Here is a 26,010-nt window from a genome sequence, read left to right on the forward strand (position 1 = left end):
TTTTACTTCTTGGACTTAATTTTTTTTTTGCGCGAGAGCACTTCCATTTTCGGACGAGGGCGCGCTCTCAAGCAAATATTTTCATTCATATGCATATACGCGAACGCAATATGGGCTGGAGGCTTTTCGGCAAGATTATGGCGGCGGCAGTACTGCTTCTTTTTTCGCATGCGACGTCTAATTATCAGAAAATAATAATTACACTAATAACGATAATCAAACCGCATTTCGAAGCGTGAGGTAAGGCTCGGGCTTCACAAATCGGTGCCCACCATATGGGGAGGGAGTGCCGGAGTACCTCAGAAGGTGTGAGCAAACTTTGAGACGTCAATAAACTCAAATTAAGTGCACACAATAGATGGCTTTCAAGATTTGGGCAGTGGCTCGTCACCGTGAGATTGCTACCGAGGGGCAAGGTCGTCGTCGCGATCATCCACAAATGGTACTGTTGGATGTTCTTGAACCTCTTTTTATGTGTGAAACAGAATTGACAGGTTAACAGAATTGACAGAATTGACAGAATTGTACTTACCGTGGAGAGTCCGTCCTGCTGCTGCAACTTGAACTTAGTACTTACCCATTAATTTGATTCGCAATGTCAAAAATCAAACTGAGCTTAGGTATAACTTGAAGTCCGTAATAGAAAGGTGTCTTTCAAATTTATTATTGATTGTTGATTGTACTTACCCCTCAACTCTAGACATTCTCACATAATCAAACATTGATAAACTACAACTTGAAGTCCGTAATAGAAATCAAACTTACAAATTTCTAATTTTCCAGCTCCCCTCAATAATCACTTTTAAAAATTATAACAATCAAGACTCACCTACAATAAAACAAAAAATAATATTAACTAAATGAGATGAAAAAAAGTCATATAGGTTTAAGTCACTCAACATAGCAATATTAAACCATTATCTGTATTTGAACTAAGAAGCAAGAGCGGCCGTGGCTGACTGGTTACGGTGTTCGCTTTATAAGCGAATAGTTCTGGGTTCGATTCCCATCTGCTCCCAATAAGAAAGTTAAGGAAATATAAATTCTTGAATTTCCTGAACATGAACAAAAAATCAAAATTGCTCAAGGCGGGGTTCGATCCCTCGTCCAGATTCGCGGCGTATGAGCTATGACTGGAATTAGGAATACTGTTACTGCTAACAATTATATACGCGCTGGATCTTTGTCCATTTGACGAGGGTCCGGAAGTTCTGAATAACGTTTGGATCAAATTGATGCAACCGTTCTTTAGGGCGGGGCTTGTCGGTTCAGCGGAGGTACCTCGCGCTCGGCTAGCCAGCGTAGAAATGGGTCACCGAAGCTCGGCAGAGCTAACACCTTCCAAATGCCTATGCGAGTTATTTGCATCTATAGAATATAAAATCTAAAATACATGGAAACAACTCAATTTGTAAGAAGCGGCCGCGTGGTCCCGTTTGATTGGTTGCACACACGCACACACACACACACATTATCTGTAATTTGAACTAAGAACTACATTTTTGTCATTATTTCAAGTTAAACAGAGCTTAGTTATACAATTGAAGTCGGTAATACAAAATTCAATTTGTTACATTTATTTTATTTTAGAAGTCTGCAGTAGAAAACATAAACTTATTTTCGCATAATGCTTTAGTTATTGATACTTTCAACAATCTGTCAATTATTTTGAAGAACAGATTAAACAAATTGACTGTTATTAAAAGTAGCGACAATTGTATACCTACTTAACAACTCAAATTGCATTTTCTTATTTCCAGCCTTTTCTCTATTTTTTCACGGAATTTTTAAATCCTGAAATTTGTGGTATTTTTCACTCCTTCTTGATTAAAAAATTTAGTTATATTTTTGAAAAACTTCTCGAAGTTTCTCAATTAATTAATTAATCAAACCAAGGGAAAAGTTGTTTTTGGTTTGAATATGATCGCAAAAAGAAGTATTGCTTAGAACTTTTAAAAGCAGTTACACTCTAAAAAAATGAACCCATTTTTTTTATTTTACTTTTTACACAAAAAAAGAGATTGCGCAACATCATTATTTTTGAAAATTATAATTTTTGGTGTGTTTTATATGACATAAAATGCCATTTTTTAAGCCATGACACAAGCTGGTCAAAGCTCATTTGGCAGTGTTGCCAATTTTTCCATTTGAAAACATGGAAAAAGTTGAAAAATTGATTTCGACTTTATTTTTAGATGTCAAATCAAACCAAATGAAAGTTGCAATCGAAAAGTACTGAACACAAATTTTGATATTGTGCACCATTTTCGAGTTATATACACTAAAAAATATGTTTTTGATGATATCGTGACTTTTTTCAACCTGTAAATGTCATGACCAAGCTTAAACATTATTGAAAATATGTTTTCGAGAGATCAGCAAATTTCCTAATAAAATAAAACAGCGTTGAAATTTTTAAGTGACGATAACTTAGCAAATATGAGTCCGATAATTTAAAGTATCGTGCAATTTTCCGATCTCCCTTACAAAAATATTTTCAAAATTTTCAAATTAAACCTAACATTTGGAAAGGGCAAAAAACATTTATGTTTAACCATATCAAATGTTTGTGTTAATTTGAAATTTTTTGAAATATTTCTATCCAAAACTCGCAAAAAATCACGAAACGGTACCATGAAACCCTAAAAAAACTGCAAATCTTTCCAAAAGAAGACCCCTTTCAATTCTGATTTCCAAAACTGTACATAAAATAATAAATAAATAAAAAGTATATGATAATTTAAATCAATAAATATCAGCAATGAAAAACAATCGTAAGAAATTATCTTTGAAATAGTTTGTTCTGGCACAGGCTTTTTTCTTTAACAGACAAGGCTGGGACAAATTTTACTCAATTTTTTGTCCATCGGCTCTGGTCGAGGTTTATATTCGAATCGAAATTTTGAATTAAAAATTACTGTCATGCTATTATCAAAAGATTGCAAAATATTAATGAATTTACGTGAAGTTTTTTTTCCAAAACTTCAATCTTTTCTTGAAAAGAGAAATCGTTCAAATTTAGGAACAATCATTACATTTTTTGACGAAAATGATAGAATGAAAATTAGGCAAGGGAGAAAAAATCCATTTGATTTCCAAAGAGTTTGCTTTAGGTCTACCACTGCTTAGTTTCGGTTTGTAGTTCGTTCTTTTTTCGTGGTTATGTGAATATTTAAATGGCATTTTGCTAAATAATCTTGAGGTATTCCGTAACGGAAAGCTCATTCCCAGATTTTTCAATCCCAAATTTATGACAAGGTCATACCGACAAACCAATAGGAATTGACAGATTGACAGTATAAATTTTAGATTTTATGTATTGACAGATTTAACCCTTTCAGGCATGAATTTAAAAAAAATAATTTTTTAGTCAATGATGGGAAAATGATTCTTATGACCATACGAAAATTATAGGCTAGTTTTGGAAATTTTGATATTTGGGTCATATATGACCCATCAGGCTCGAAAGGGTTAAAGAATTGTACTTACCCGAAAGCGGTCTCCAGCCGTATTTTTAACTTGGTACTCACCCTTCTGATCCCGTCAGTATACCTCAAATCATACCTTACGTACAACTTGAAGTCCGTAATCGAAAGCTCACCCAACGTTCTCCCTTCTCTTTCCCCTCCCCACAGATCTGACAAACAGCGCCTCGGCGCCGCCATCGCCGCCTACCTCGAGTACCAGAAGATCTGCGGCTCGAACTTTCCCCAGTCAAACCGTACCAAAGCGCTTCCATCGCCCGGTGGTGGTCCCGACGGTCGCCGCACCCCAACCTGGCTCGACCTGGACCTATACTCGACGCAACGCTTTCTCGAGTCCGTGACGGGTCCGCTCCGAGTCCCGTCCCACAAGCGGTACATCCGGTACTTTTCCGGCCTGCTCGCCGGCACCATCAAGATGAACGCGTCGTCGGTGTTTCTGCGCGCCATCATCGTCGAGTCGCCACCCTGTCTGCACTACCGGGCCGTCACCGTCAACAGCGAGTGGCGCAGCTTCATCAAGGTGTACGAGGGCGTCCGGTGTCTGTTCACGTCGGACATCTACGTGATACCGATCACCACCCGGCAGTTCATCTACGAGATCAAGCATCCGCTGCGGTTGCGCGGTGACGTCCTGGTGCGCTGCTACCAGATCATACCAAATAACAACAAGCTGCACGACGAGAAGGAGCTCGTCTCGGCCGTGCAGTTTCACACCTGTGCCATAACCGAGAAGGAAGTACAATTCGCCAAGCTGGAGCTGGATCTGGCGTGCGACGGTAGGATCTCCTTCAAGTCGAAACCAATTGAATCAACCTAACTTCAAAAAAAATCTTCTTCCTCAACAGACGAGCGCTTTCCGGCGGACCACAAGCTGACGCTGTGCATCGACACGGTGCCGAACGAGAAGAGTGCAATACTGGTCTTCCAGAACCCGCTGGTGCGGATCGAGCCGATCATCGAGAACGGCGACCACCTGGAGACGATCAACGGGGGAGGTGAGTGACAATTTTGCTTTTTTTGGGGGCGCAACGACAAACTTCATATGGGATATTCGAATATCCGATTTCAATACCAAATTTAATCTTATTTTTCTGTCTTTTGAAGATTTTCTATCTGGTATCCATTATAATTTGGTCAAAATTCAAGCTCATTTATCCGTAGCCATGATTAGCACAGCTTAGATTATCCGTATTTCTTCCAGACTTGATTATCCGAAGTTCTCGGAAAAAAAATCCTAACTAGATTATCCAAAGCCTCGATTATCCGAAGTTTCGATTATCCAAATGTTTCTTAGCAACTTAGGATAATAGAATCACGAAAAAAAATCTTCTTGTTGTGGGGTTGTGAGCACAAATATGATCCCAACAATGCTCTAAAATGATTTGGAAATTTTCAATCCAAGTTGGCGTCCAAAATGGTTGTGATGAAATCTAGAGCAAATGCATTTGATAATGTAAAATATAATCAACCACTCAAATTCGAAAAATAAAAACGTTTTTTCTTGATTTGATTATACAAAATTGCTATGAAACATTAGGATAATCGGACTTAGGATAATCAAGTCCGGAATGTACTGATTATCCCGATTTCTCTAAAAGAATTTGGATTTCACACGATTGGAACAGATAAATGCAAATTGCATATTAACTACAGCAGTTAGTGGATTATTCAAAACGCAAAAAATCAGTTCGGATAAAAAAAAATTTGGATAATCGAATCACGTAAAAATAAAATGCTGCTTTTATCTGCTCCCAAAAAATCAAAAAAAGATTCGACTATACGAAGTTTGGGACCATTCATAAACCACGTGGACACTTTAGGGGGGGGGGGGATGGCGATTGTCCACGCTCCATACAAAAAAGATTTTTTTGTATGGAGAATTGTCCACGATGGGGGGGGGGGGGTTTGAGATTTCCAAAAAAGTGTCCACGTGGTTTGTGGATGGTCCCTTTCTAAGAAGACCAATATTCGAACATTGGATAGTTAAACTTTGGATAATTATACTTTGGATAATCGAGTCTGAATGGATCACGGCGTGTTTTCTAGAACAACCTTATCAGGAAAAAATAGTCATCGCTACTTTCAAATGTGTCTTATAGCAAATTTTCTCAGCTTTCCAATGCTTCTAAGAGCGAAATGTTTCATCGAGAAATTTCTGAGATATCTTTATTTTAAGTTTTTTGTTTAAAAATCCTTCATCATTTATTGAAAACTTTTTAAAAACAGTTCAGAAAACAAGTCAAATGATGTGTTTTATGCGTCTTTTACTCATTAAAATGGACAAGAAGAAAAATTGCAGAATATTGCAAATCGCAAAACATTTTTAAAATTATATTTTAACTGAGTTTTGAACTTGTGGAATTTATTCAGTAATTTAAATTATAGAACCGTATTTAAATGAAAATTTTACTACAATTAATAGATTATTACATAATTGTTGTGAACATATAAAACGTGTCTGCTCTGATTTGGCCACCAAATTTTTTGCAGGTGTGAGATTATGATTGCATTTTTATCAATAAATATGATATTTCCTTTGTTTGAGGAAATATCACCAGGATTTAACCATTAACCAGGAACATTGATACCAAACATGATTTAAAATTGGAAATGTACTACAAATTACTGGTGCATGCTTCAAAAGTCATATTTTCATAGGTATAAAGTAAATATATCAAAAAAAAAATCAAACCATCCACATTAACGAACCCCGGGTCTTTTGTGGTCTCTATTGCAAGTTTCTGCTTGAACCTAGGAGTCCGAACCCTAGTAACATTTTTAAACTTACAGGTTTTATCATGGTTCTGGAAACCCTCATACGGCCTAAATAGGCTTTTATGGCCTAATTAAAACCTAAAATGTTACTAGGGAAGGCTTGAATGGGGAGAGCACCCAAACCTCTTTCTACTCCAAGGAACCTTCCACCCCAGTGTTTGAACTGACGACCTTTGGATTGCGAGTCCAACCGCCGCTAGCGATTCCACCGGAGTAGGCTTGGTTTGGTGTGGTTTGTACTTATGGCATGGAGACGACTCCTACACCTGGAATGACTTAACGGCCTAACAACCAAGACCGGGACCGACATTTTACTTCCTCATCCGATGGAGATTGGAGCAGATGGGAATCGAACCTAGAATCATCCGCTTACAAAGCGGACAGCGTAACCATTCGGCCACGCACTGATGCTAAGGTATGTGCCCCAATTCAACTCCTCTCGAGCCCATCCAATGCAACCACAGAGCGTGGCGACCCGTTGTGCACGCGGTGCAACGGTTGCCACTTGAGTACCGACTGCTTTACACCCAGTGAAGTACCGCTCGGTCAGAGTCACGAGACGAACTCCAACCTGAAAGCCAACCAAAGCATGCCAGAAAGATCCCTCCAACCAGAGAAACCGCCTGCAGAGCATCAAGAGATGATACCAACCGCCGAACCTGAAGTGGTTCGACACGAAGCCTCGACAAGAGTTCGAGGTGACGTCGACATGTCCGGCGATTCGGGCGTAACTCCTACGCTGCGGTCAGAAGAGCGGATCCACGGTGACCTCGACGTTGGCTGGTGTCAGCCAGTGGAACTTAGTTCACTGCTACCAGCCGACGCAGAACGAGAAGACGCCAATTCCGATGACCCGCAAGCTGTTCCAAGGCCGGAGACAGCTACACGGAGAAAAAAGAGTTCCCAAAATCGTGAACAAGCGTTCATGAAAATGGGAACCACGAACAAAGTGTTCAAATCTCATGGTACGATTTCGAAAAACGTACCATGGAATTTGAACACTTTGTTCGTGGTTCCCATTTTCATGAACGCTTGTTCACGATTTTGGGAACTCTTTTTTCTCCGTGTAGACTGTTCGACGAAGAACCCGATATCACCACGAACCAGGCAGTGAAGGACGAGGAAGCTCGCTCACTGCAGCCTACCGACGCCGACGAAGTCAACGTCGAGGAACAACCGCTTCCAAGCAGTGAACAGCCAGTTTGCACTGTACTTGCCGTCCAAGAGGACAAAGCCAAGAAGCCAAGCCACGAGAGTGAGACGTACAGCTGCCAGCTGATCAACACCAACGTCGCACGATCAACCGATCGCAATCACAACAGTAACCGTCCAGCCAGAAAGTTAGCAGAGAAGCTGCTGCAGGCTGTAATCTTAACCAGCAACGAGAAGCAGTTCCATTTGGTTTGGGACCCGGGGGTGCAGCCGAGCTCTGCTTCCCGCTCAACCACTCAACTGACCGAAGAACACCACTAGATGGCAGCAAGTTCGGGACGAAGGATGCGCATCTGATCCGAGAGCATGAAATACCAACGAACTCCAGCGTGGTCAGCGGCCGGTTCTCTTCTAGTGGGTTTGATTTTAGAAGCCGAGCCTTCAACCCGGGGGGAGAATGTTCGGCCAATGCCGAAGTTTTCAACCAGATTTGCGCAAATTTCTCTCAGTGTGCGTAACCCACCCCTGCAGCGCTGACAGGCCGGCGCTGCCAACTTTGACAGCCGAAAACAACGGCGCGACGACGAGTTCGCGCGCAAACGATCGAACGTGCGAGAAGAAGAAAGCGACAGCGAAACAGCGAAACGGCGTGAAAAAGCAAGTCGCACGAAGGATCGCGTAGAGAACAGATCGTAATCCTGTAAATATCATCGGAAATACAAGTTTAGTGCTAGTGAAAAACTGTGTTTTCGTCCCGGAATTGAACTCCCAAAAGAAGCTTGAGTTTTTACAGTCCGCTCAAGTTGAAGGACAGTCCACCTCGCCCAAAACCGTTGCCAGGAGCCGCAACATGTATATATCCCCTTAACTGTTTTTCTCTAGATTCGGTAACGATATCCAGTCGACTTTATCCGAGTTAGGCCAAGCACGATTATCCAAAGACCCGTTTATCCGGAGAAACGATTATCCTCAAGCCGATTATAAAAAAAATGTCAATCAAGTCTCAATGCACTATTTTATCCATCTTTCGACACTTAAAACACTTAAAACAATAAATCAATTGAAAATCCAAATTTTCACATAATATTTTTCAATGTTTTAATTTAGGTTAATAAGCTTTTATATCGAAATTTTATTTATAAAATCGTAAACCAGAATCCTTCTCAACAAGCGAGTTATGAATGAATCTACCAAAGACGGGACATAACGCTCGAAGAAGCGTTACGCTCGAAATGCCCCTTTGGGTAGGCAATCGTTCCTGGCAGTAACGAAACGAATGAATGCATGCGTTGAGGTGCTATGAAAATTCATTGAGATTGAAACACTTTAATGACTTCATCCAGAGCAGTTCACTTTAACTGGCTTGCAAAATTTAATAGCGTTTTTAAATTGGACCATTTAAATGAACTTTGAAATATGCAAATTTGATCAAGATAGCTTAATTTAAACGAAACCTTGCCAGTCAATCCTTGCACTAGATTCCGTCGTAAAAATTCATAAAGATCGATTTCACGATTAGTTAACCTCTAATCACACAGACATTCACACTACGCAAACATCAAGTGAACCGTTCCGAACGGCGGCACCTTTGAAGGCCACCTATATATTAAACCTCCCATCGATAAACATCTTGCTCGTCGTCCGTCAACCACAGACAATCCGAGGTGAAACATTGTTTTTATATGCTATGGCCTAAATTAACGGTCAATTAAAATTATTGTTGTAGTTTAGATATCGGCCACAAACAAAGCGGATGGCGCCACCATCATTTGTTTTAATTTTATTTTTTTCTACTCGCTGATTTTTATTTAATTTAAGTTTCTTGAATTTGTTTACATGACGTGATACCAGATTGCACTAGTTGCTAGTTTCAACTTGAAATAATTGTTCGCTTAAGGTGAAGTCTGCTTGTCTAGCGTTCAACCAAACTCAAGCATCACATCATCACTCAGTCATAAAAAAGATGGAAGGGCAGGAAACTCAGCACACACCCCCGCACTGCAACTCATAAACTTGACGGTAGAAGCGTATCAATCGATAAATTAACCTTCCCATCTCCTTCGACACGTGTTGACCTATTGCCATTTCGAGGGTGTTATTTATCGATTCGACGGAGCCAAAAATTGTACCGTAAACTGGGGTCAATCGGAACACATGGGGCGAATTGGAACAGCATTTTTAACCATGTTGGAGCACAATATTTTGATTTTTCTGGTTGGTTTCGGTTAGAAAAGACTGAGGCCAACAAAATGTGTACATCTATTTCCGAATTTAAAAGCTCTAAGTGCTCTAAAAAATGCTGTCCCTATTCAGACTGTAGTCCCGATTCACCCCAGATTACGGTATTCGAATTTGAAGTTGAGGGAAATTGGACGAAATTTACCAAATCTTTTTCCCTCCGTGCCCTTATCGCGCACCAATCTAAATCACTCAACTTTTCCACCCCATTGCGTATCGGCTGTGGAATCTTGAATGAAAAATTAACCTTTATGGCCTGTGTCTGTTTCGGAAGTTTTCTGGCACCGCGAAATGTTTCCGTTTTTGACGACGACCCCAATCGAGAAGAATCGAGCGCTGAATTAATCATTACGAAGGCAATTAATTTTATACTTTTTTATGAGGACGACATCGTTTATAGTTGACTCTTTCTACACGGAGATGATTCACCACCCTGCCTCAAGGTCACCTTGTTCCTTAGGGGTAAACCTCCCCCAAGATCCGCCGAGTTATGCTTCGCGCATAAATCGCTCAACTCTGTGGCGAACCTTTGCCAAAATCTCACCTTTAAATAGGACTCTCTTCGTTCCCTTCTGCGGTGCGTGATTAAATTGTTTCTTCCTCTCGGATTAAGCGTCGTCAAGATGATTCACGCGCTGTTTTGGGGAGGATTGTGCTAAAAATAGCGTTGTTTAGACGGATGGTGGTCCGAGAGAATAGAGATTAAAGCGTTGCTTTAATTTCAATTGCTTAATTTACCTGACTAGGGTTGACAGTGACAGATTTGACAGATTACTTACCAATTTGTAACGACCCCGATGTACAAATTCACTCACTTTGTATTACATTTGGTACTTACCTGAAATTTCACTGAACCTGTCACTCGGAAGTGCTTAGGTACACCCTGAAGTCCGTGTTAGGGAAACGCCGACCCAATTTTGCACTTACCTTACCAATCAAACTTCTCTCCGCGCATATCGCTTAACTACTACTTGAAGTCCGTACTTGAAACGTCAACTTCAGCTACTCCAATCCCAGCTCGCAAATCAATCACCAAGATTTACAACACAAACACGCTCCCATCTGTCATTCTGGACCTACCTTCCTCTAGTTTAACCCGACCCAGATCCCGCCGATTTCACGCTCCAGTTCCCGGCGTGACACGGAGAGGGCGCAGTTACGCGACTCGGTTCACTCTTGACATGCGGGCAACATTCCGTGTCCAGGAATCGTTTTGTTTTGGGAACCTTTGGACGCGGTGACGAGTTACGGCTATTTTTGGTCCCTCCCCACTTGTTCTTGATGCTGGTCACGTTTGCGTGCGAGGTTGATTTCGAATGTTATTCCAAAATTAGATCATCTTCGCTGTCGCGATCGAAACCAGGCCCGGATTAAGCCGGTTTCGAGCTATGCTAATTTTCCCTGGTCCATTAGAGAGGAGTACACCTACATCCGCTGATTTAGGGGCAGCTTTGCGAAACCTCAAATATGGTGACATCGAAACCGGATAATCCGCTAGCGTCGATTTCCTGAACAGTCCCACACACGCCGAAGTCCTACTCACCGAGTCTGGCACTGGTGGCACTCTCTCGTTTAGCAGAAGTCTCCTTCTGGCGAAATGTCGGCTCGTTAAGGTGCGACTACAATGTTTTCAACTCAAATTGCGTCAATCACAAGCAAACCCCGAACCGCTCTGATTGTAAACGCACCTTAAGTCACGCCCGGCAGAATCCCTCGACATTCTCGACGAATTTCGCCAGACTCACGACGAACGCACTCTCCCCGATGGCTGTGCTTTGGAACAATGGACAGCGGGATCGAGCGTCGATCCGTTGTGGACAAAATTGACAGGTTGACAGAACACTTGTACTTACCGGTTGTCCGCTCCTTCACTGCTCAAAAGTTGATCACAGAATGCGCGGTTTAGTGCACCATGACGTCCGTGATCGGGAAACTCACTCTTAAATCTACACCACCTAAAATTAGTACTTACCTTTTCAAATTTCACTCTGTTCAGTTCGAGCTTTAACTACACCTTGAAGTCCGTAATCGAGAAGCAATATCAAAAAAATAACGCCGTCCGCTTCGCGGTCCCACTGTGCGCGCCAGAGATTAAGTCGAAATGCTTTCACGACATGGCATGGCGCGCTAGCGGCAGCACGAGTCAGTCAGTGTGCACCGTTGTCAGCGTTCCGAACCGGGCGCGATTCAGGGAGTTTCAGGGAGTCGCGCGGTAGTGAAATGAGAGTTTTTTCAGAATCGGTTCGGTGGTTGGGTTGAGCAAATCAATTATCAAGTGGGATTAATTTCGGTGAAAATTGCGCGCGCGATACTATCGAAAAGCGGTCGTGACATGACACTTAAGTGGCCTTTGATGTGGACTTGGTTGGGTACAAACGTGTAGTGACTCAAAAATGGTGATGTGTAAGTGCGATTTGTTATTGATTTTTTTTTAAGATTGGTGAATATCGATAACCTGCGAGACAAAGTGGCTGCGATTCGATTCGAGTTGGGTTTAAACGCGGAATTTGAACCCACTTAAGCTCATTAGGACGGACGTGACAAATACCAGAAGTGCGATGGACGTCACGACAAAATTTGACTATCAGATAGCGCTCGCGGTTGATTACGTGAAATTCCGTGGAGGTTCAACCCTGCCCTTATCAGGAGCCAAAAAGCACCAATAATGCCCCCTTCTGGCGGTGCCGATAACGAAGATAACACGAAGAAACGACGTAGTATATTCGCAACCTGTTCAATATCAGCCCATTTCTCTGTCCCATATTGGTGAAACTCTGTCAAAAGCTATCCCAGCAGGCGCGTTCGCGCGCAAGTTCTGAAATAGTTTTCCACAGCAGGCGACGCCGAAAAAAAAGGTGAAAGATAACTCACTTGTCAGATTGCCCCAAGACGCCTCGGACCGGTGCTGGTGCCGAATGTTTGTTTATGCTACACTCGCTGACTGTCGTCTATCCCAGTAATGTCGTGCTAGCTTTTTCTAGCTAGATTTATGGTATTATGGCGACGTCCGCAACTGTCTCCGCGTTGCGCGAGCATATAAACATTGCTGACGTCGACAAATGTCGGACGGCGTCGTCGTCGTCGCCACGAGCAACGAAAGTGACACTTGTTGAGTTCGCTAGAATAGGAGCAAACGGGTTAGGGGTTTAATTAATCCGTGCTCGGAATGTTCAATTTGTAAGGTTTATAGATCGTGGGATGCTTTGAACGTTACTGAAGCGTCTATAAACCTTTCTCAAATTGATACTAGCATTTTGACAATTGACAGATTGACAGTTGACAGAATACTTACCATTTAACTCAGGTTTTTAAAACACTTTTCACAGCAAACAGTGTTTGGATCTCAATTGCTTAAGTAGCACTTGAAGTCCGTATTAGAGAAGTAATTTTATCCACTTACCTTAACTTCAGCTTATTTTGTCAGATGGAACGCTTAAATATAACTTGAAGTCCGTAATAGAGATGTCATAGAAACCATCCACTTACCTTAACTGCAGTATTTCGCTTCATACAAAACGTCTAAGTGCAGCTTGAAGTCCGCAATAGACGTGTCAGTTAAGGTCCAAATTGTTAGAACGATCCGGAATGCACTAAAACATTCACCAGATGCAGCTCAAATTTTCAACGCCAGATCGTGTCATAACCTATAATTAAAATCGATGAACTCAACCACAGTCCATACGTACAAAATTCAACATTGTTATCTAAACAACTCTAGACCGGCCTTTCTTCTGGCCCCAGTACACATCCGCTTTGTTCCGTACTAATTCGCTGGCCAGCTGCCAAAAGGCCGATGATTTGCAGTGCCGACCGCAGGATATTGAACCAGGGTGGCCTGTTTCGATGTCACTCGAACAAAAATTCTTGTACTAAAAAACTTCCAATGTCCACTCGAGAATGACACGAAAAGAAGTGTTAGAGCTCCTTTTGCGAATGCAAATTCGCCACCACTCAATCTTGCATACAAATTTCGCGCGCCCTCTTGAGCGCGCAGCAAAAATGGTTAACGCTGCAGCGCGCAGAAATTTGACCTGCAGATATTACCTCACTGCCGGTTGCAGTTGTTTACATTTCGAGACGCCAACGCGAAGAATCGCTTCTACGGTATCGGTTTCTGTGTTGGAAATTTCCTCAAAGTTCTCAAATCGACGAAGGTAAGAAGCAGTCTTGTACTAAAAATGTTGAAATTTGTCTAGCTGTAACGAGCTTACATCTCATTTAATATTAGTACAAAAACAATTTAAACCAACAATGAGTCCCACCACCCTAAACCGCAACCGGAGTTGGTACGGTCGAGCAAGAACATTAAGTGCAGCATGACTCCTTGGTCGGTGCGATGTCCGGACCACTTGTTTGTCCTCAGCGACGACAGTGTGAATCGATCCGCAAAGAGTCGTTCGCAATTTGCATGGACAATTTCGAAAGGGCTTCTTGTACCACTCTAGAATGGTCACAGCCAGTGCGTGAAAAGACAGAGTTGAAGTGTCGAGTCGATTAATTTTCAATTTGTACTAAAAATCCGTCCCCAACACCCAATATAACGTTTTAGTACAATTGTACTAAAAATTATTTTTCGTTCGAATACTTCAACCCTGCTCATTTGACCGGATTCTGCGTCCAAAAAGTGACCAAACCGGCCCACCCAAACACACGGTGCGACTCAGTCCAGACAGATCTGACCAAGAACCACTTGGCCATCGATGGTGGCGTCGTCGTCGTCGTGGTTGGTGGGCACGAGCCAACTTTTTTTTACGTTTTTGCTTCCTCTACTGACAATGTCTGGCTGGCACCAGCCAACCAACGCAGTGTTTATCGCCGTCCTGAGCCTCGCTTGTGATATAGTCGTAGTCGATGTCGCCGAGAACCGCTCTTTTGGCACCTCTTATTACCGTACCGTGCTGACCTAGCCGGCCGCAGTCTACGGCCGGCGGTTGACAGGTGATAAAGTGTCGCGCGGTTTCGAATTTATCGAACAAAAAAAAAGTTTTGTTTGTTTGTTTTGCTCTCTTTGCTATCGATTGGGTGTTGATAAACGCGGTTATCAGACGTTTTTTTTTAGTACAACTGCGCCAATCAAGCAGACGCGAAAGTGAAAAGGTTATTTACGCTGGAGTCGCATCATTTCTCCCCCATCCAAAACAAGTGATTATTCATGTACTAAATTTAATTTTCCCTCGTTTCACTCTCTAAATCCCAAAAACACCATCTTTCGGAATTTTGATTGACGCGCGTGCCACTCCCCCGTCGATCCGCGCCGTTTTAGGTTGGTCCTCCTCCTCCTCTTCCGGAAAAGGTAAATAATTAATTGCTCCCGCCAAAATCAGACAGACCCCCGATTTTTGCTCGCGCGAACTTGTGTGAAACGATTTGTACTAAAAACGCTTGTTTTCGCAACTGACCCCATCATTAGCATTTCTTTTTTAACGACGCGATTGGGCTTGTGTTGTGAAATTTAGCACCCCCAACTGGGTGCATTTCAAATGAGATGACACCTATTTAAATTGTCTGAAGTGGTGATTAGTTGAACTGTTGACCCGCTGATCGTATATCTGACGTGATATTATACAGTGTTAATTATTGATAATCGCTGCCATCAATCATATTTCCTAATAGAGCATTTCAAATCAACTAACGACAAGAAATGCAAAGGAATGTTTCAGAAAAAACTACTCTGTACTAAATTATAGCATTAGCATTAGCATTTGGAGGATCTGTACTAAATTATAGCTAGAACTGAGCATTTTTTTATTTTAGAGAAATTGAATTGTATTAAAATATTTTAATAAACTCCAAATTGCAGCTTGTAGCTCAAAAAGTATGTTTTTAGTACAAAATTAGAACTTGTTTAAACTTGTTCAAATGTTTATTGAAAGATTGTATGCAATCGTTTGCAAACTTTGATGTAGATAAGTATAAACCGTTGCATCACTTCGTAAATATTTTGAGACACATTTTGCTTGGAAATTGTGTGAACTTATATTAAAACTATGAAATTTCAATACTTTTTATACTTGATGATTCCAACAGGGAATACAACATTTTTAAGTACAAAAATTCACCCTCTGCAACTCAACCCTACCAAAAATCTAAAAAAATACGAAAAAATGCTTTTCATCCAATTTATGGATCTTCAAAAGTACCAAATGAATGCACGCATTAATTTTGAAAGAACTATGAGTTTAGTAGCTTGACTTACAGTCTTGTGAATGTTTTTTTTAATGACTTTCTAACATGAACTGATATTCCTTTTTTTTATTTTAAAAAGACAATAATGCTTAAAGTAAGATAAAAAAACTCAGAAGCTGATAAACTTATTTTAAAGCAAATATTAAATAAACATCTTGAAAATCAAAAAGTTAACCTAGAAAAACAAAAAAATAAAATTCTCAAACATAAAAAAACTATTTTCTGCACATTCCAAAAAATAATAGAAAACTTCAAAATCAAGGCTATCATTTCAAACTGTCCAAAAGAAATCTACCATTTAAAAATTGCGGCTTCTTTTTTTCAAAATTACAAAAAAAAAATAAGAGAGCAGAAAATTTCACATTAGAGTTAGGTTGAAAATGGACAAATGTCGAATGGTCGAGAATATGTTTTTTTTTTAATTGTAAAACTCATGAAAATATATTTAAATGTAGACTTTTTCTCATGAAACATTCTCAACAACTGCCCAAGTTTTAAAATTAGAAAAAAATCGTATGTGCGACAATAGGTCGAATGGCCAAAAGGACCAAATCCAAAAGTTCGAATGGCCAAAAAATCGAAAGTGAAATAAATTAAACAAATAATAATAATTAAAAACATTCTAAAACATTTTTGAAAAAAAAAAGTTTTACAAGCACATCAGATTTTTTCTGTGAGTTCATTAATCCTTTTAGAAATGATCATTTTTTTTTTTTTTCAAATACGCAGAATAACTTCTAAACCATTTTCTGACAAGTTTTCCATTCCTAAAAAAATATTAGTTTTGTAGTAATATTGTTATATTTTTTAAGCATCCTTTTTATGACTGTCGTAATGTTTTTTGTGATTTTTCTATTCTTTAAAATATGAGCGGTTTTTTCAACAACAAAAATGGCTTCTAAAATATATCTATATATATTTTTTAACAACTTATTCTTGTTTATCGTAATATTTTTGTGAGTTCTTCCATTATTTCAAACACGAGAATTTCTTTTAAAAAGGTACACTTCTAAAATATTCTTTAAGTTTTTTTAAACAACCTACTCTTGACTGTCTTAATGTTTTTGTGAATTTTGCCATTCTTGAAAATATGTTCTGTTCTGTGAGTTTTTCCATTCTTTCAATCATGAGTAGTTCTTTAAGGAAAAAGTAAAATATTTTTTAAGTTTTTTTCAAACAGTTCAAAAAAGCTTTATATTTTACATTTATTATCAAAAAAGCTTTACATAGCTACTTTTCAATATTCATGCGTTTAGGCTCACATAAAATGCGAACTTTTGTCCATTCGACCTTTTTTCCACTTTCGACCTTTTGTCCATTCAATCATTTATCCATTCGACCTTTTGACATTCGACCTTATGTCTTTTGACCTTTTGACATACATTCAAAAAAATAGTTAAAACAAGTAAAACATTATATTGAAAGGCAATGTATTTCAATTCCAATTCAGATTTTTTTTTTCAAAAATGTCTTTCTAAAACTGCTATTGTTTGTAAAATTAGTTAAACTCAACAAAATGTTTCAGGAAAAATAATAAATTGTGTAGAAATAATTTCAAAAGTTTAAAATAAGTTTGAATTTTTGAATTTTAATCAAGAAACTCCTTTTAAAACGTTCAAAGGGTTATTTATAACTGAAACATGAAAATGAAATACAGGAATGGAAAAAAAAAACTTATTAACTATTAAACAATTGATTCAAAATTCATTTTTAAAGAACGGAAAACTCTCGGAAGTATGACAACATCAAGAATACATAATTTGTCAAGAAAATATTTTTTTTTTAAATATGTTTGAATTATGGAATTTTTTCATACCAGTTTTCAAAGTTCTCCCATCAAAAATTTCACAGCTAGATGAACAAATATTACTTTGAAAATTTTTTTTTTCACTTTGACCTTTTATCCTTTTGACCATTTGTCCACTTTCGACCTTGTTTCGTTCGCCCTTTGGTCGCACATCGAAATGTTAATATGCATCTAATCTTATTTTCGATACTATTAAAATTTAGCTAAAACCCTTAAAAACATGTTAAAAAAATACTTTGAACAGATGTTTTACAACACGGAGAAAAATCAGTTCCCAAAATCGTGAACAAACGTCTATGAAATTGGGAACCACGAAAAAAGTGTTAAAATTTCATAGTACGTTTCAATTTTCAAAAAATTCTAATTTTTGAAAAGCAAAACACAAGAAAAGTTAAATTTCTCAATATCAACAAATAATCTTTAAAGAAACACAAGAAATTGATCACTACAGGGTTAAGTAAAATATTAATAGAGTTTGAATGCCATTCAAAATCGAAAACCCGTCCGGCTTACGGCCTGCAAGCTTGCATTTTGATAGCCTGTCCGATGCTTTTTTTAGGGTTATGTTTTGATTTGGATGAGCTAACGAGATTGGCGGCGTCATCACCTTTTTGAATTTCTTGTTGGGCCGGCGCTTCTTCTTCTAGCCCGAAACTAATAAATTAAAAAGTTGAATATATGAATATATTTTAAAATGTTATCCATGCCGTGGCCTTCACCGAATTCGTGGTGACTTTCACCTTAACCGATTAGGCTTTTTTCTGGCGGAGTGATCAAGTGTGGGAACTAATATTTGCTTTACCCCACTAACTAGGTAATCAATCAAAACTTGTCGAAAACTTCTCGAAAACGTTCTGTGCTGACCCCTCGGGGGAGGTCACCGGAATTATTAGATCACTTTCCTACTATGGTACCTTCCTGATGTCCCGCTAATTGGCCACACTTTTTGGCTTGATTGGAATTGAATACCCGAAAGCAATCACCCAAAAAGCACCCCCCGAATTGCATGATCTTGTACATTTTACGGAACTTCGTCCCTCCGCTCGAAAGAAAAAAAATCGTCACCCTCCTAATCAGACTTGTGTAGTGAGTTGAACTCCACGTACGTGGCTCGACAGACGAAGCCGCCACCGCCGCGGAAGGAAGGTGATCAAGCCTTTCGGGTCTTGCCTTATTTGGCAGAGAGCCCAATCTACGACGACGACGACTCCACTGGCAGCCGCAATTTGGTCTGGTCGTGGCTCGGTGTTGATCCTGCTCCTCACGCTAGTAACGGCCGGAAAGAAGGTCATCCGGTGTGGCATTCCTAGAACACTTGGAGGCGGGCACTTGAACGTCCGTAGATTTTTAGTAGCATTTCGATTAAATTTTGATAAAAATCAAATTAATCTAGGTCAATTTTGAGAAGTTTTGGTTAAATTTACTTTTTTTAATGATTGAATTTCAACTTTGAACTTTTTTAAATTTTGTTCGAATCCAACTTATAAAGTAAGGGATGAACTCTATGAATTTCACATTTCTCTCAAATATTCAACCCTTTCATATTTTTTAATAACAAAAAATAACAAACGAAAGACAACAGACAACAGACAAAAGACAAAAGACAAAAGACAACAGACAACAGACAACAGACAACAGACAACAGACAACAGACAACAGACAACAGAAAACAGACAACAGACAACAGACAACAGACAACAGAAAACAGACAACAGAAAACAGACAACAGACAACAGACAACAGACAACAGACAACAGACAACAGACAACAGACAACAGACAACAGACAACAGACAACAGACAACAGACAACAGACAACAGACAACAGACAACAGACAACAGACAACAGACAACAGACAACAGACAACAGACAACAGACAACAGACAACAGACAACAGACAACAGACAACAGACAACAGACAACAGACAACAGACAACAGACAACAGACAACAGACAACAGACAACAGACAACAGACAACAGACAGGTCGAAAGAAGAAAGTATAAAAGGTCATAATACAAATATTTTTAAATATTATTTCACAATTGAGCAATTCTCTACAAAACCGGCCGATTTCCACCATTTTTATTTTTTGTATTTTTTGATTTGGCTCAAACTTTGTGGGGGCCTTCCCTATGACCAAAGAAGCCATTTTGCATCATTAGTTTGTCCATATAAATTTCCATACAAATTTGGCAGCTGTTCATACAAAAATGGTACGTAAATATTCGAAAATCTGTAACTTTTGAAGGAATTTTTTGATCAATTTGGTGTCTTCGGCAAAGTTGTAGGTATTGTTAAGGACTATTAAGAAAAAAATAGGTACACGGAAAAAAAAATTTCCCGATTTTTTTATTAACTTTTTTTTCACAAAAACTCAAATTCCCAAAATACATATTTTTTGATTTTCGAGATTTTTTGATATTTTTTAGGGGACAAAAATCCGCAACTTTTGAGCTATAGAGAAACATGGTCAAAAAATCTGCCGCCGAGTTATGATTTTTTGAAAAACTGGTGATTTTTGGAAAAAATCGAAATTTCATACATAAAATTTTTTTGACCTCATTTTTTTATGCAAAATTGAATTTGCAATCGAAAAGTACTGTACAGATTTTTTGATAAAGGGCTCCGTTTTCAAGATATAGCCACCGAAAGTTTGATTTTAGCGAAATATTTGCAGTTTTTCGATTTTTAAAAATAGTGACAATGAGTGACCATTTCTAAAAATATTATTTTTGAAAAGTTCAGAAAATTTGCTATAAAATTGTCTAAGAGACATTGAAGATTGGACCTCTGGTTGCTGAGATACAGCGGCTTAAAGAAAAAGAAACACGAAAATTGAAGTTTTCTAAGTCTCACCCAAACAGCCCACCATTTTCTAATGACGATATCTCAGCAATTAATGGTCCGATTTTCAATGTTAATACATGAAACATTCGTGAAATTTTTCGATCTTTTCGAAAAAAATATTTAAAAAAAATTAAATCAAGACTAACATTTTAAAAGGGCCAAACTTTGAATATTATGCCCATTAAAAATGCTAGTATTGATTTTATTTTTTTCAAAATATTTTTTTCGAAAAGATCGAAAAATTTCACGAATGTTTCATGTATTAATATTGAAAATCGGACCATTAATTGCTGAGATATCGTCATTAGAAAATGGTGGGCTGTTTGGGTGAGACTTAGAAAACTTCAATTTTCGTGTTTCTTTTTCTTTAAGCCGCTGTATCTCAACAACCAGAGGTCCAATCTTCAATGTCTCTTAGACAATTTTATAGCAAATTTTCTGAACTTTTAAAAAAAAATATTTTTAGAAATGGTCACTCATGGTCACTATTTTTAAAAATCGAAAAACTGCAAATATTTCGCTGAAATCAAACTTTCGGTAGCTATATCTTGAAAACGGGGCCCTTTATCAAAAAATCTGTACAGTAATTTTCGATTGCACAATTTTGCATAAAAAAATGAGGTCCTAAAAATTTTATGTATGAAATTTCAATTTTTTCCAAAAATCTCCAGTTTTTCAAAAAATCATAACTCGGCGGCAGATTTTTTGACCATGTTTCTCTATAGCTCAAAAGTTGCGGATTTTTGTCCCCTAAAACATATCAAAAAATCTCGAAAATCAAAAAATACGTATTTTGGGAATTTGAGTTTTTGTGAAAAAAAAGTTAATAAAAAAATCGGGAATTTTTTTTTTTCCGTGTACCTATTTTTTTCTTAATAGTCCTTAACAATACCTACAACTTTGCCGAAGACACCAAATTGATCAAAAAATTCCTTCAAAAGTTACAGATTTTCGAATATATACGTACCATTTTTGTATGAACAGCTGCCAAATTTGTATGGAAATTTATATGGACAAACTAATGGTGCAAAATGGCTTCTTTGGTCATAGGGAAGGCCCCCACAAAGTTTGAGCCAAATCAAAAAATACAAATAAAATCCATTTCCGGTTTTGGTAGAGAATTGCTCAATTTCTTTTTTTTACACGTTTAAAAAATAAAATAACATTTCTTTAAGGGTTTTAAATTAAAACATTCAGAAAATTGTGTCAACGACCACTTAAGGGTTCAGTTCCATGCTCTGGAGCTATATCGGAAGCAATGAGAGAATATTTTGCACAAACAAAATAACACAAACAAACCACTTCTGAAGTTTGTCGCTCGCGCGTCCACTTGTCTGTGTGTTTGTGTTTTTCGCGCTTCGAACAACCTGCCCTGACCACCCAATACCTTGACGCTTCTCATTCTCCCGTTGCAGACGAATCGAACCACACGCAGGGCCCGCTGGATGGTTCCCTGTACGCGACGATCCTCAAGAGTCCGAAATCTCCCACGGCGACCGGAAGTCAGCAAACGCTCATCTCGCCGCCGGCTGAGTTCAGCAACGGCAAGCCGCTAAACGGAAGTGCAAGTGGTCCGCCGCCGGTGACGCCACCCCCGCGGAGTTCGACGCCCGGTGCCTACCTGTACGAAAGTGCCAAACGCTACAACCAAAGCGCCAACGGCGGAACGGCGTCAACCGCGACGTTACAGCGCGGCAACGCCGCCAGTAGTCGTAGCAACGACAGTAACAACAACATTAGCGGTAACTACCGGGATGTGATAGAAAACGGAAGTGCAAGTGCGAGTGCGAGTGGGTACGATCAGAACCAGAATCCGTTGTCCGGTGGTAGTGGGGTGGGAGTGAGGGATTCCGGAAGGGGTAGTGCGGGAGTTCACCACCACTCGTCGTCGACGACGACAACGACGACGCAGATCCGCAGTCAGGCGGATGGGCGCGAATCTTCGGTGAGGAGTCCACTGACGCTGTCTATGGACTCGGGCATCTCCAGCAGTGGAGTAGTTAATCGTGAGTATTGATTTTAACGATAATCTATAAAAATATTCAAAATTGTTCACAAAATACAGTATTTTTTCGAAAGTACTCAAATTTTCATAATTTGTAATACGGGTATCAAACGAAGCGAAATTTTGTTTGCTTTTTCACTTTAGTAGAGTTTCTTCCTGGAAAATACAAAAAATTTCACAAAATACCGCATTTTTTCGAAAATACTCGAATTTTCGAAATTTCGTAATATGGGTATTAAACGAAACGAAATTTTGTATGCTTTTCACTTTATTAGAGATTTTTGGAAAATATTAAAACTTTCACAAAATACCGTATTTTTTGGAAAATACTAAAATTTTCCGAATTTGCAATGTGGGTTTTTATGCTTTTTCTCTTTATTAGAGTTTATTTTTGGAAAATACTTAAAAATAACGTATTTTTCGATAAACTTCAAATTTTCAAAACTTGCAATATGGGTATCAAACGAAGCGAAATTTGATACTCCTTTCCAATTTATTAGAGTTTTTTGTTTAAATACTTAAATTACAATAAAATATCGTACTTTTCGAAAATACTCAAATGTATGTTTGAAGCATGCAACATTTCGCTATTGCATATTTTTAAAATTTGAGCATTTTCAAAAAAATACGGTATTTTGTGAAAATTATTGTATTTTCCAGGAAGATACTCTGATAAAGATACATATTTTTTAATGTTTTAAGAACCTTTTTACATGGACAGCTGCGCAAATTGTATAAAAACATGCAAAATAATTTTTTTAATCATATAAAGTACACACAAAGTTTCGTCTAAATTGAAAAATACAAAAAAATATCGTTGTCCAAAGTCTCACAGAATTGCTCATTTGGGTAATGTATTCAAATTTCAAGACTTTCCAATTGAATATTTAAAAATCCAAAAATATTTTTTTGGGAAAAGCTCAAAAGGACTTGTGGTCCACTAAATCACATTTTTTTTATGGATGGGGTTAAAGATTCTCAGAAAATAGTTTTCATCAAACATTAAACTAAACAAAAAAAGGTTTTTTCCGTTTAATCGAATTTTGTAAAAAATCTAACCATAACATCCAATTTTGCCTAAGACAACAAATCAATCAAAAATACCTTTTCAAGATTTTTCTTCGATTCTTTTTTAAATTCTCAATTTTGTTATGCGAAGAGGACCAAACAATAGGGGAGAGTGGGGAGACTTGATCCCCTTTTTTTTGTATCGCAAATAACTCTGTCAATTCTCACAAAACTATGAACTTTTTGCATGAATTGAAAGCTTAAACATTCATCTATGTTTGGCTGATAAGGGTATTTCATCAGATAAACTCTTCGAATCATGCCAAGCGTTTTAAAAAAATATTTTAACCGGCATTTTCAAAATGTTGAGGGTAATTTGATCCCCCTTTCAACATTTTGAAGAAATCTCAAGCAAAATGTTTCTTATTCATCAAAACTTTTAATTTTCTATAAGTTACAGCAATTTCACATTAAACCTGTACGTTTGTGTTCAAAATACAACAAGTTAAGCATGCAAAATATTTAATAACTTAAAATTTTCTTTTTTTAACCAAAATTGAGCATGTTTACAAAAGCTGGTAATTTTTGTTTACAAGAATGGTTCAAACTACAGGAAGTTATGTACAACTATACTAAAGGAAACTATGTACGAAAACCCAGCCCAATTATTTTATCTTGAGGCTGATTCCAGTGACTGTAAAAATGCAGGGATCAAGTCTCCCTAAACGCACTTTTTTAAACAATTGATTGTAAAAATCGATGACAATATATTAACCTCAAATGCGTAAGGGTTTCGTATTTTATAGTTTATCAAACAATTCATGCATAAATTAATTAATTAATTAATTAATTCGGTTTTATTGGTGAATAATCAAGATACAATCAGTTCTTTTGCAATTCATAACAGAGTTTTGGAGTTCCTTTCAGCTGTGTGTTGCATCATAATCCATTTTGGAACAATTATTTCTATAACTATGGCACTAACAAGAGCATTGTGCAAAGGAAAGGGGAAAGAAAGAGAAAAAGCTTATAACTAAATCACAGTATTTTATCCTTTGTAGATGTGCTTGATCATCAGCTCCCCAAGGGCTAGAAATTGCTCCGCCTTGTTACGGCAGGTCCGAAACCTCGACATCATCTCCCCCGCGAGAGCAAAGAACTCTGGCAGGGTGAAGAGATCTTCCCCGGTGACTTCTTGCTGGGCCGCATTGCCGCTACCGGCAGCAACCACGCTGGCAAACGATCGCCCCCAGCCAGGGGGGAATGCTGAATTGTCCGCGGGAACCGTACGCTGCCCAGCAGCCGGCACGGTTACGCTCGTACTTCGCTGAGGAGGGTGGGACGCTGCTGCTTTCTTCTTCCTCTTTTCCTGCTCCTCGAGGTAATTTTTTCGTGCACTGCATCCACGGTAGTTGCTGGTATGGTTACCTCCACAGTTGGCGCACTTGATGCGCGCCTTGGTTTGCTCTGCCTTGTCCCCCAGGTCCGCCTTGCACGGCAGTGCACACGCCTCAGAGAGGTGTGTTTCACCGCACTTCACACAGCGGGGCGGGAGGTTGCAGTTCCGCGAGCCGTGGCCGAATTTCTGGCAACGGTGGCATTGTGCTGCGTCCGACGGGTTCTTTGAGTAGAACCGCCAGTTTACCCAAAACCCGTCCAACGCCTTAGTTCGTCGCAGGTCTTGAATCTTGACGGTGCCGCGGTCGAAGTACAACAGGTACAGAGTATGCGTACCCGTTACTGTTGTCTTCCGCGAGAGCACTTTTATGTCACGCGGCGTTATTCCAGCACCCGAGAGGTCCTTTTTGAGGTCGGAGATCGGGCGGTCTTGGTACCCCTGCAAGACGACCTTCACGGCTGTCTTCTGCACGGGGTCGAATGTGTAGAACTTGAAGTTTTTAATCTTCAATTTCTTCACAACCAGGTCGAAGTTCTTGCTGTCAAATGTGTAGACTTGCACTGACGACTTACCGATTTTCAGACAATATCCGAGGCCTTCCAGCAACTCGTCAATATCGTCCACCAACGTGTCCAAAACAAAAATTGGAGGTGGTCTACGTTCCTATGGAGAATTGTTCGTTTTTGGCGTCGGCACTTTTTTCCGTGCACGACGATCGTCATCGTCGTCGTCGGTAGTGCTGCTACCGTCGGTGTTGTTGTTGTTGTTTTCTTCGTCGTCGCTCAGCATCTGGAACTCGTTCCTGATGGGAATGTTGGCGGATGTTGACGTGTTGGTCGTGGCACCGGAAGTACCTGAACGGGTTCGCACTGGTGATCTCGGAACATATCCGGGGTGAAGTAACTTTTTGTCGATGCCTTCTGCGCTCACGCTTCCCTGCGCGATGGCGGTCGACACGGCGTTGGTTTGTTTACCTTTTTGCACACGGCCGGTAGACGAACTTCGCGGGTTTTCGAGGCCGCACTCGAACTGCCACGGCCACGGCCGGCCCTTGGCATGCTGGTGGAGCAAACTCGCGGCTAATCACGGTAAACTACGGCGAAAAA

The 26,010-nt window shown here is 39.3% G+C and overlaps 1 protein-coding gene across 1 annotated transcript in view; it reads left to right on the forward strand.

Moving 5' to 3' along the window:
- The window catches only part of LOC120424769 (uncharacterized), a 426,898-nt gene that overhangs the window by 341,100 nt on the left and 59,788 nt on the right, over nucleotides 1–26,010 (forward strand). The window contains exons 12-15 of the mRNA XM_052706009.1: nucleotides 3,597–4,261; nucleotides 4,331–4,480; nucleotides 14,914–14,943; nucleotides 21,908–22,498. Of these exons, the coding sequence (XP_052561969.1) occupies nucleotides 3,597–4,261; nucleotides 4,331–4,480; nucleotides 14,914–14,943; nucleotides 21,908–22,498 (1,436 nt within the window). The remainder of the gene's footprint in view (nucleotides 1–3,596; nucleotides 4,262–4,330; nucleotides 4,481–14,913; nucleotides 14,944–21,907; nucleotides 22,499–26,010) is intronic.

The sequence above is a fragment of the Culex pipiens genome, chromosome 1, assembly GCF_016801865.2.
Source record: "Culex pipiens pallens isolate TS chromosome 1, TS_CPP_V2, whole genome shotgun sequence".
Classification (NCBI taxonomy): Eukaryota; Metazoa; Arthropoda; class Insecta; order Diptera; family Culicidae; genus Culex; species Culex pipiens.